The sequence below is a fragment of the Mustela lutreola genome, chromosome X (assembly GCF_030435805.1).
Source record: "Mustela lutreola isolate mMusLut2 chromosome X, mMusLut2.pri, whole genome shotgun sequence".
Taxonomy (NCBI): domain Eukaryota; kingdom Metazoa; phylum Chordata; class Mammalia; order Carnivora; family Mustelidae; genus Mustela; species Mustela lutreola.
Genome location: NC_081308.1, coordinates 4,457,598 through 4,469,634, shown reverse-complemented (window position 1 = coordinate 4,469,634; position 12,037 = coordinate 4,457,598). Strand labels below are relative to the sequence as shown.

Here is a 12,037-nt window from a genome sequence, read left to right as displayed (position 1 = left end):
GGTGGGTCAAAGAGGCGGCTGCCCAGCGGCCCCATGACGGCCAGAGGACCCGGGATCGGTGGGACGTTGAAAGCACAAGGCTCACGCGAGCTACGGACCACATATGCACGCCACACCTCACCGCCGAATTCCTCCTGGGATAACAGGACAGATGGTGTTTCCGCATCAGCGGCTCCACCGCTCCGTCCCCGAATTGGACGTGGACGACGAGTCCGGCCGTGGACGGTCACGGCGTCATGCACACAAACCCACCCTAAGTGCGTGTGAGCCACAGTACCTGTCCTCGGGCAGCGGCGATCCGGCGAGCTTGGCCACCGTAGGAAACACATCCATGTTGCTCGTCGGCTCATCGATCTGCAGCCCAGCCTGGATCACCCCCGGCCAGCGCAGAATGCCGGGGACGCGGATACCGCCTTCCCAGTTGTTGGCTTTTCCCCCTGGAAGACCAAACACAGAAGCAGCAGGGAGACGCGTGTCTTTTCAAAGCCTGGTTGAAGGCTCCTTCCAGTACGCTCTCCCATGTCCACCATGGAGGGGGAAATCTGGAAGAACAAACTGCTCTAATGACATGGAGTCACTGAAAATTCTGCGAGCAGGACAGCATGTACGGTGGTGGGAAAAAATACGACGTGTTCCCTACGGTGCACGGCACATGCCAGCTGTGCCTGGTGGCCACGAACTACGGCTGCCACCTGGGAAACTCAACTCCCAAAGCAAGAAAGGACTCCAGTCGATGACTACAGAGTCCCCAAGTTAAAATTCCATTTCTACGTTGTGCTAGTGGTCATGGGCAAAGCAATGGCACCCCAAAATGTCCATGTCTTCATCCTTAAAACCTGGGGATGCGGTACCTTCCCTAGCCAAAGGGCTTAGGATCCTGGATTATTTGAGTGGGACCAGTGTGATGCGATCTCAGGGGTCCTTGTATAGGAGGAAGGGAGGCAGGTGCACAGCGTACCTTACATGGGTTCCCTAACCCCAGGATAATCTGAGTATGACCCTGGGTTATCTGAGTGGGTCCAGTGTGATCACAGGGTCCTTGTAAGGGACAGAGGGAGGCAGGAGAGTCAGAATCAAGGCAGCAAGGCTGGCTGAGGCTTTTCGGCTAGGATTGAAGATCGAAAAAGTTTCCCCCACCAAGGAATACAGATGACTCTAGATGCTGGAAAAGGCCCGGAAACAAAGTCTCCCCGAGAGCCTTCCCAAAGGCACACAGCTATGCCAACACCTTCATTTTCACACGGGCGCACCCATTTTGGACCCCTGGACTCCAGAACTATAAGATACTCACTCTGTGTTGTTTTGAGGGACCAAAGCTCCGGGCAGCCACAGGAAAGGAAAACTGCAGCTCTGTGGTTCCCTGGTCCGCACCCCACACCCCCAACACAGTCGGCCGAGTATTTTGTGGGATTATCCCCATCGCCAAGTGCAGTGCCCGGACAGCAGACGAGCCCCTGAGATGGCCGTTTCCATCAATGCTTGTCCTTTACAAGCAGGACAGCTTACTGTTTCCTTGAGGAAACGAGCTGTGTCCATTCGAGGTCACTTGACTATAAGCAGGCAGAGCACGGCAGGGGACAGGGGACTGGACGGCATGGCATGCTAGGCTCCGCGGGGAGGGGCTCTGCAGAGAAGATGCTCTCCAAGGCCTGCAGAGAACGCGCCTGGAGGGACATGGGCAGCGGCTTGCTGGCAAGGAGCTCAGAGAGCCCAAGGGCCGGATCCCCTCAGGCCATGCAGGAAGCACAGACACAGATGTACAAGCAGATGCCTGGTTTCCCCCAAAGTCGTTCCCCACAGCTTTGAAACACGCTGAGCACAGCTGAGCGGCCCAGGTCTAATAACCACTGGATGTCAGGCTGGACAGAAAGGGAGAGAACGGACGTTCAGCTGCTTGAAAATACCTTCTCGGGCTTTAGACGAAGAATGAGATCAAGAGGGAAATGAAGAAAGTGGAAGGAGAAGGCAGATGTGTGGCCGGGAGAGAAGGCAGGAAAACGATGCGTGGTTAAGGCAGGCTGCAAATGCCCCTGAAACGTAAAAAATGGATTGCCACACACAGAGGTTCAAGGGGTCCTGAAGCAAAACTTCCCTTCGTCATGCTGCCTTTTGATGACCACGACCCTGAATTCTGACCATTGCAGAATGAACTGTAGCCCGCGACGGAAGCCTGAACTCGTCGTATAAGATCTTTAAACGTCAGACACGGCATGTTTTTCTATGTACAGACGTCAGGGAAAATTCACACAAGAATTCATATTATAGTCTGCAGTTCCTATGACGGCCTCCACGAGAAGTCAAGAGCATCACACTCAACCTTTTCAACAGGATCGTAAGGTAATTATCTGACAAATACCGTCACGCTCGCATCACGGGTATCCTATCAAAGAATAGGGAAGTTCAACGACTTTGCCCTCATTTAGCCAAGCTGTCCACAGCGGAGTGACCTACGAGAGGAATCCCAACCTGTGACTTAGTCTGATGATCCGTCTGTGAGATCGAGCACACAGAACTTTCACCTGCTTATTCGTCTACTACAAGATCAGGCTCACAGCATCCCGCCTGCTTATCCCTCTGCTCGATCACACGCACAAGGTGCACCTGTTTACGCTTCTACCAGAGCGAGATGATGGGATTTTCACCTGCTTGTCCAAACTCAGAGAATTTAAACTTGCTTATCCCTCTACCAGATCAGACTCACAGACTTTCATCTACGTGTCCTCCTACTGGGTCAAGCTCACGGGATTTAAACTTGCTTATCCCTCCACTAGATCATGCTCACAGGATTTAAATTTCCTTATCCCTCTACTAGATCAGGCTCATAGACTTTCACCTATGTATCCTCCTACTAGGTCAAGCTCACAGGATTTAAACTTGCTTATCCCTCTCCTAGATTAAGCTCACAGACTTTCATCTACCTGTCCTCCTACTGGGCCAAGCTCACAGGATTTAAACTTGCTTATCCCTCTCCTAGATCAAGGTCACAGACTTTCATCTACATGTCCTCCTACTAGGTCAGGTTCACAGGATTTAAACTTGCTTATCCCTCTCCTAGATCAAGGTCATGGACTTTCATCTATGTGTCCTCCTACTAGGTCAGGTTCACAGGATTTAAACTTGCTTATCCCTCTCCTAGATCAAGGTCATGGACTTTCATCTATGTGTCCTCCTATAGGGGTCAAGCTCACAGGATCTAAATTTGCTTATCCCTCTCCTAGATCAAGGTCACAGACTTTCATCTATGTGTCTTCCTACTGGGTCAAGCTCACAGGATTTAAACTTGCTTATTCATCTAGTAGATCAAGAGCAAAGACTACCATCTGTTTATTCTTTGAGATCAATCAAAGATTATGCACATGCAATCTTTCTACTAGATGAACCGGATGGTATTTTCACTTGCTTGTCCTACTGGATCAAACTCATAGATTTTTCATATTTATCCTTCTGTATGATTTAACTCATAGGAGATACACATGCTTTCCTTTTACCAGATGAACCTCATGAAATTTTCACCCATTATTCTACTAGATTAAGCTCATGGAATTTAAAAAAAAATCTATTCTACGAGGTCAAACTCATAGACTTAACTCTGAGTCTTCTTCAAGTTCAAACTCATAGAATATTTGCTGACTATCCTTCTAGATTCATCTCATAGAATTTTTGTTTATCCACCCGTGGGATCAAGTTCAGAATATTTTCATGTGTTTATGCTTCTATGAGATGAATATGTTCTTGTGTATCTTTCTAGATGCACATGACTGTCCTTCTAGATGTACCTCATATAATTTTCAGATGGGTATTATTCTGCAGGATCAAGCTGATAAAGCACGCCACTGACTATCCTTCTACTAGATCAAGTTCATGGAACCTCACCTCTAAATTTATGAACAACAAAGGAAGTTTGCTATATAACATAAAGATATTTATATTTATTGTCCCACTGGTTAACATAAATAAATCGGAAGGTAGACCCAAATACCACAATCATGAAAAAGAATCCTTTAAGAATGTATCATCCGGGTAGAAGGTGGTGTTGCAGATGGGATCCTGAAATGAAAGAGTGCATTCGTGGACAACGTGTAGCTCAGTTAAAGGCGATGTTCCAAGGTTAGTCTCTGGATAAGTAATCGTGGTTATGCAGAGAGTTAACACTGCAGGAAGCTGGGTGCAGGGGAAGCCGTAGCTACCTTTCATATCTCTGTGATTCTGTGAACCTGTACGGATTCCAAAGTACAAGCTATCCTAAACAGAGATGGTATTTGTGTGTTCCCCCAGTTGACTAAGTACTTGGCATCCTCCACATGCCCTCAGGGAAAACGATATGAATTACTTCACAGGGCTTTATACACAGTGTTTGTTTCATTTTTTAAAAGATTTTATTTATTTATTTGAGAGCGAGAGCAAGTGGTGGACAGGGGCACAGGGAAAGGGACAAGCAGACTCGGGGCTGAGCCGGGACTCGAATGCGGGTCTTGATTCCAAGACCTGAGCCAAAGTCATTGACTTTACTGTCTGAGCCACCCGGGTGCCCCATATGTACTGTTTCTAATGGCTCACGTTTAACTGATCACCTACTATGGGATATGTAGCAGGATATGCATTTCATTCACTAAATCCTTACATCCACCTCCCAAGGGCCCTACTATGTCTTCCCATCTATAGAAGCAAAGTTGGATGGCCTATGATATGCGTCTCATCTCATTAAATCATTACACCTACCCCGCAGGGTGGTGCTACCGTCACTGACCAATTTCTAGATGGGGGCTACCCATCCCTGCTCCTGAGGGGGCTGAGCAGAGTTACGGACTGAAGGTCACTGATCCGGTGAGTCAGGGCACACATACAAATCCAGCTTGGTGCCGCGCTGGGGTCTGTGCATTTGCACGATTCCTCAATCCCCCCTCACCTCTGCTGCAGGAGACAGTCGGCGCTGGCTCGCCTGTGTACCGCTGGAAGAAGACCACAGGTGGGCTGGATTTAGAAGTGCGAAAAGACAACTCTAAACCAAAGTCTTAAGAAAAAACAGGGACACTGAGCACCTTCTTTTACCTTCTCAGCAGTCAACAGATGCATCTTCCATAAGGAAAAAGGCAGTGTCCGAGGACAATCTCCCAGGGCTCCCCGGGTGACAGTAAAGGGACAGCAGTGACAAATCCACACGTGAGTGGGACTGAGATGGGCCAAACTTCCCCTTCTTGGCTAGAGCTCCCCTGTCTTAGACTAGGACTGCCATGAACACGGGGCACAGACATCTCTTCAGGATTCTGACTTCATTCCCTTTGGACACGTACCCGGAACTGGGACTGTGGGACCAAATGGAAGTTCTGTTTTGTTGTTGTTGTTTTTTGTTTTTTTTTACCAGACACAGAACGATGAACACTGCTAATCGGGAGCAGAGAGTAGACTGGCGGCTGCCACCGGCAGGGGCCTGGGAAACTGGGGGGGGGGGGGTGTATACTGGTCAAAGGATACAAAGTTTCAGTTATGCAAGATGAATCAGTTCTGGGACCTAATGTGTAACAAGATGACTGCAGTTAAACACGCTACACTGTGTCATTGTATACATGACAGGAGTTGAGAACATATGTCTCAAGTGTTCTCAGCACAACAACAAAAGAAGAGACAAAAATGGTAACTTGTGAAGTGTTCGTTAAATTAACTACCGTGACTGTGGCGATCATTTCACAATGCATACATACACTCCAACATCAAATCGTGTATCTTAAATGTGTACAATTTTTATTACTTATACTTTAGAAAAGCTGAAAAAACCAGCAATGGAAATACTTGCTTTTCCTTCATAAATGAGACTCAGTCTTACCATAGTTTTTGCATCTCTGTTACCATTTCTACAAAGGCCTTTCCTCTTCTCTAGGCATGCGTACACACACACACACACACACACACACAAAACGCAGACACTGCCATAGAAATCCGCAGGCTCATTGAAGGCACGCATCTATCAGGACTCAAACATCAGGGATCTGTTCTGCTCTAGGAGCTTTGCTGAGATCTTAGACCTCTAGGTGATGGCATCAACATCTCTGAGACATAGAACTGCTTTGTCAACAAAACAACACTCCACCAAAGACCTCGAGAGATCACACCCTGACAGACATTCAAGATGCCCTAGAGAGTTCCAAGCCACAAACAGCTCCCCGACAGCAAGAGCTCCATGTGGGTGCAGGGAAGGGGCTTACCTGTGCTCAGGTATGATGCTCAAAGCACCCTTGAGGAAGGCATGAGACTTCCTTGGCAGCCCGTGGGGTGCAACCCCCAAACCCAGCACCCCCCCCCCCCCCCGAGCCCGTGCATGTACAAGATGCCAGGACCAGGGACCCTGTCACCCCCAACTATTTTTCGGAAGACACACCCTCCTAGTCCGGATGAGCTATTACACTGTCGGGAAAATACGGACCCCTAAGTCTCACATCGTACACTTCCGAATTTATATTCAGAAACCAGAGACATAGATCAATAAACAGAATCTCGCCCAACTTTCGAAAGCTGTAAAAGGAGTGTTTTTTACAAGAATGGTAAAAGAAGAAAATACTTAACAATTTTTTAGCAGATGATAAACACATCCGTGCGCACTCTCCCCAGGGAACAACATGTTTGATAAAGTATGATCACACATTTCCAGGCATGTGTTCATGAGCAAATATCCTTACTCGTCAGATGGTGGAACTCGGAGACGCATTCCTCCTGCCGTGTTCCCTGAGAAGGGCCGTGTGCCAGAGGCACCCAGCGGGCTTAAAAAGGACAGCACACACTGCTCCCTTCCCGGGAACTGCTCACAGACGCTCCAACGCCGAGCGCCGTGATTTATGAAGCAATGAGTTACAACGACCAGGAGTCATGATGGAGTGCCCTGGGTTCCAGGAACAATTCAAGCTCCTGGCAGATGTTAACTCATTCCCTCCCCACTGCCCTCGGCCACACAGGTCCCCCGTCTCACAGCTGGCAAATCTCTGCCCAAGCTGATGGGGCAAGTAAGCAACAGCACCAGCTCCAGCTCCAGAATCGGGGCTCCCAAACCCTAGCTTTTCCTGATTCTCAGAATCCCACAGGGAACGCAACGCTGTACAGACACGGATCTCACTCCCCGGAAACGCCACGTTCTCAAGGACAGCTCACAGATCCTTCTGACCGGGAGTCAACAGCGCAGGGGGGCTCCCTCAGAATGCCGGCCCTGACTCAACAGAGGCTTGATTTGGGCTGTGAGGGAGAATTAGGCACAGGAAAGTTGGAAGCAGCTTATAGGACAAAAAAAGACCAACCCGGTAAGAAATCTGGATTTTTTTTTTTTCCCCTGAAAATGGGTGAGCAGAGAAAAGGAGCAAAGTCTAAATTTAAAATCTGACCAAGGAATTGTCAGATAATTGTCAAAGTCACCCGTCTCACATCTAGATGGCGCTTTGCCATGATGAGAAGTCACCGAGGTAGGAAGGCTGAGCCCATCAGTCTCTCCAGGCAAGTGCAGAGAAAATTCTACATTTCCTATGAGACAGGCTTCGATTTCTGTCCTTTCTAATGCCGTCACCTGTCAGGTCAAATCACTTCCAGTGGCGAGAGCATATGCCACTCATTCTTGTGCTGGATCTGGGCATAGAGCTTTAGGCAATGCTCTTGTGGCCATTTTTCTCCTGTTGGGCATCTCCCTGTCTGCACAACACGGCTTCTCTGGATGGATGTGAGCCTCAGGGATGTGTAGGAAGGGTGCCGTCTGCATTCAACGCTTTCTCACCCAAGAGGCTATACTTTACTCTCTCCTTCATTAATCCAACCCAGTCGTGAGAGATGATAGGATAAGGATCTGCATTCTATCAACCTATGCTGAGGGCAAAATAAAGACCGAACAGTGTCCGGATGTCTGTGCTCCAAGGAGGGGTAAAACACTGGAAAACACCCTTAAAATGAACTGACACACTTTGAAAAGTTAAGAGGAACTCCTTCAGGAACATGACATCCATCTGCTATGTCATCTGTGTAGGTGTTGGTCAACATCTCTCAAGTGCTGTGTAACTCGTTTCCCAACACTCATCTCTGGTGTCCTATCTTGAGGCATCACATCAAGGAATGAGTGTGGCTGTGTTTCAATAAAACTTTATTCACAAAATCAGGCTTCACGCTCCATTTGTGGAACCCTAACGTCACAGCTGGCTAAGCCCTGAATTTAGGTTGTGCGGTCCAGTGAGTGCATCAACCAACCTTATTCCGCCATGGTAAATCCTACAGTATTGAGAGGAAATGTCAAAGAGGCTTCTTTGAACAATGCGTTTCGTCACTCACTCAACTGAACACCTTCTTTGTTTCTCCCGCGAGAAGAAAACTAAAGCACCTATCTTGGCCGAAAATGTAAAGTGAACCACATCACACCTTGGTTCAGCTAAGTCTCACGTTAGTGCCCCAGGAAACAGCTCAACCTGTCTAGCCTTCTAGAAAGTTCTATGTCTGGATGTCTGCTTTCCCGGATGTCTCCCAAACCCCAAATGATGCTACACATCCTTGAAAGCCTGGACAACATGATGCCCCTTCTACTGAATTAAGCCTCCTACAACCACCACTGCAGGTGACATTTTCCTACTGTCCATCTCCTTGTGGTATTTCCAGTTGTTTGTTGATGGGATGCCTGACAAGCATGATGACCAATTTTGTGCACCTCTCATCATCCCAGCAGGACCACAATCTTGAAAACAAACTGTCTAATTCAGTCCTTACTCAATAGACGTCCACAGCATCATCCTTTCCAAATTTTAGTGGCCAATCTATATCTTGAATGAATGAAATAATGGATGAATCACTTGTTTGTCCGTTAATATTGCTAGGACTTTTCACTTCTCTCATCAACTGCATTCCAAACGTTCTCTCCTCCAGAGTTTTACCACACTCAGAAGAGAACCTCACACCACGTGTCATCCAGGAAAAGGAGCTCATTACCACGAAATTTCTCAACTCCACCCGCCCAGACCTTGGTTTTTATACCATGACATATCTTTCCCAGCACTTTGCTGCCGTGCAGCCTTAGCCTTCTTCTGCACTGACCGTGCTAGACCACATCACTTCCATCTGCTCTGGCTCAAAAGTGAGTAAATCCAACACGCATCATCCAGCCATGAATCTCACCACCTGATATGGGTTCTGTAACCATGGGCCCAAGCTGCCGTATTTTACTTCATGGTATCTACAGCCATAAGTTCTGCCAAATGAAAGCAGCTCATGAAATCCTTCTATCATGGGACTAAGATGCTAAGCATTCTGCAGGTCTCTTCCCTGCTTAGGGAGACAGTCCCAATCATGCCACATCATGGCACTGCAATGTTCAGGGTGCTTGCTAACCTTGTCCTGTCTACGTTTCTGATGACCGGCTCTGATCATGCAGTGCACCATTGCCCGTCATATCCTTGCCCAAACTCCACCTCTCACATAAACTCTGACACAAGTTGACACCTCCTCAGGAAGACACCAGGCATCAATGAAAAATGGATCTGTTTTCCATAAATCTCAATCTTCTTAGGAAGTTGACCTTCTCAGGGATGCCTTGTGTTAGCTCTCTATGAAAGTTCACCCCGGATCATCACACAGGCTCCAACCTTTCCCATGACCAAGTCCTGCTTACAACAGCCTGCCTCCAGGCACAGACAAATTTCTCAAAAGAATGTGAGGACTTTTCCCCCTCACCCCCCCCCTTTCCATCCATCTGGCTTCTGCCCCCCACCTCTCCACTAAAAGTATACTTGTGAGCACCATGTGGTAATGAATGCAATGGACATGTGTCCCCATCTTACTGGCCTTTGTAGCGCCGTACACCATTCATGCTGTTCCCTGAATCTCATCGTCTCCTCGTTCTCTTCTTAGGTCCCAAACCACTCTGTCAACATTGCCTTTACGGTATCGTCATTGTCCACCTCACCCTTTAGGGAAGAGTTCCTCAGGGCATGGTCCTTGACTGTCCTCTTGCACCAAACAATCTCATACACCTCCCCACCTGCCAACCCACTATGGGTCTCTGCCCATGAGTCTTAATTCATCAAGAGATCCTCCATCCGTCTACGCAACCACTCAAGCCGAAAACACAGGACACATCATGGATGTCTTGCCTTCTCTCCAATCAACCACCACCAGCCCTGGAGTTACCAAGGTCTTCCAGATCCGTCTTCATGTACTTCACTTCATGAAGTATGTGTCCTTCAAACCCAAGCTCAAGTGTTTGTTTTTCCACTTATGCACTCAGTCAGAAGTAACTTCTGAAACCATGAGGCACTGTTGTAGTTCCTGCAGCTATAGAAGTGCGTAAATGACACTTACGTTGTCACAGATACTGTGCCTTTGTGGATGACAGGAACCCCTTGCACGCACTGAGCGCATCTGCCAGCACTTTACAGGCACTGAGTTGTTAATCCTCACCAAATTTCTTCATGATCGTCCTCTAACAACAGCCCTATTCCTCCAGGTCTAAAGAGGAGGGACCGACACTCAGTCATTCCTCAGTTTACCCTTACTCGCACACCTCTACCCTGTCCTTATACTGGATTCGGGTGATGTGATATTCTTCTCATGCAATTTTTACTACCCGAATGGCAATGGTTATTTCTAACACGTTCCTACTGGACATGTGACTTGGATGTGGGGGACCTCAGGGGCCACATCACCCAACACTCCCGGTTTACTCTTCCACCTCTAGCAACACGTAGCTGCTCTTGGGCTAACCGTAAGCATCTCCCTCCCGTCTAGAGCAAATTGCTCACTTTTCCTCTCCTTGCCGACACTTCAACGCACCAGCCTGCAGAAGGTCATCTCCCCCTGGGAGGGTCTCAGAAGTCCAGGTTAAGCTGACTACCTCTAACTGCTGGTTCCTGAGAGTTCCCTTCGCAGTCTATTACTCTGAAACTATCTCTGTAGATGTGCATCTCAACATTAGCACATGAGCTACAAGAGCTCAGGGAGCCCATCTCCTTGGCCTTCACGCCCTAGACGCGAGCCCCCTGCCTGGCGTACGGTACGGAGTCGATAAATGAGTGCTGGTTACCGGAATGGAACGGAACGAGCGCATTCAGAAACGAAGACCGCGGGCGATCCTCTTTCAGAGGTGAAAAGGCTGCGGATGCCTCCCGGCACAATAAACACCCACACCAGCAAGACGGGGGCCGCTTTGCCTACTCTGGGGAAGCTGATGAAAATATCTGTCGGAATCTGAAGTCAGAACCTGCACGTTACATAACCACCTTCTAATAAACTCCCAAACCCTGTTGCTGTTGACTTTTGTTGTTGTTCTCCAACAAAAGCAGCAACGGTTCTCTGAAGGTTGTGTTGCTGCATGAGGACACGGCACGCCAAATTCAGGGAGTGTAAGAAGCAGCTCATAAGCCGTACAGGCAGGAGCCCAACTGGTTGTTGGAATCCGCACTCAAGGTCAAGGAGACAGGCCAGGGGTGTCAGGGCCTCAGACGCCGGCGTCCGGGAATTTGGAAAATCTTCTCCTGCATGTGCGGAAAGTCTATGTTTGTGAACAGCTCAGGAAAACAGAATTTCCAGCACCCCCACGCTTCCGCAGAGGCCGTCCATAGAGTTAATTTATCCGTTCCATTGACATTTATTCCTTGCCTTTAGGCAGAGTAAAAGGGAGGCGGGGGAAAGCCTCCTTCAGGGTGACCTTGACTGGAGAGAGGAATGGAAATGAAGCCAGAGCTTGTCTAAACTGTTCTCTTCCTGACACTACAGGGAGCTCTCTGCTCTGAAAAAGAGGCTGAAAACTCTCAACTTGACTGTAAGAAAATCTTAGGGAAGTTATTCTGGTTCCTGAGAAAGGAGGGTATTTTAGGAGAAAGGCGGGGAGATACTCAGGTCTGGTACCCGCAGTCGAAGGAAGAGAAATCTGGGACATCTCCACTCTTCGTTCAGCAAGTGTCTACGGAACACCTACCAGGTGGTTCTTGCAGCAAAGACACAGACACGTGAATAAGGCACCCCAGATCTCCGCTCCCGTGGGATCTACCTTATAAGGAGGGAGACAGATCACGAGCACATAAATCATAAA

At 48.3% G+C, this 12,037-nt stretch overlaps 1 protein-coding gene across 5 annotated transcripts in view; it reads right to left on the bottom strand.

Annotated features, from left to right (window-relative positions):
* Positions 1-12,037, bottom strand: part of STS (steroid sulfatase) — a 269,624-nt gene that overhangs the window by 148,791 nt on the left and 108,796 nt on the right. For all 5 annotated transcript variants that reach the window (XM_059158704.1, XM_059158708.1, XM_059158705.1 and 2 more), the window contains one exon: positions 278-437. In XM_059158704.1, the coding sequence (XP_059014687.1) occupies positions 278-437 (160 nt within the window). The remainder of the gene's footprint in view (positions 1-277; positions 438-12,037) is intronic.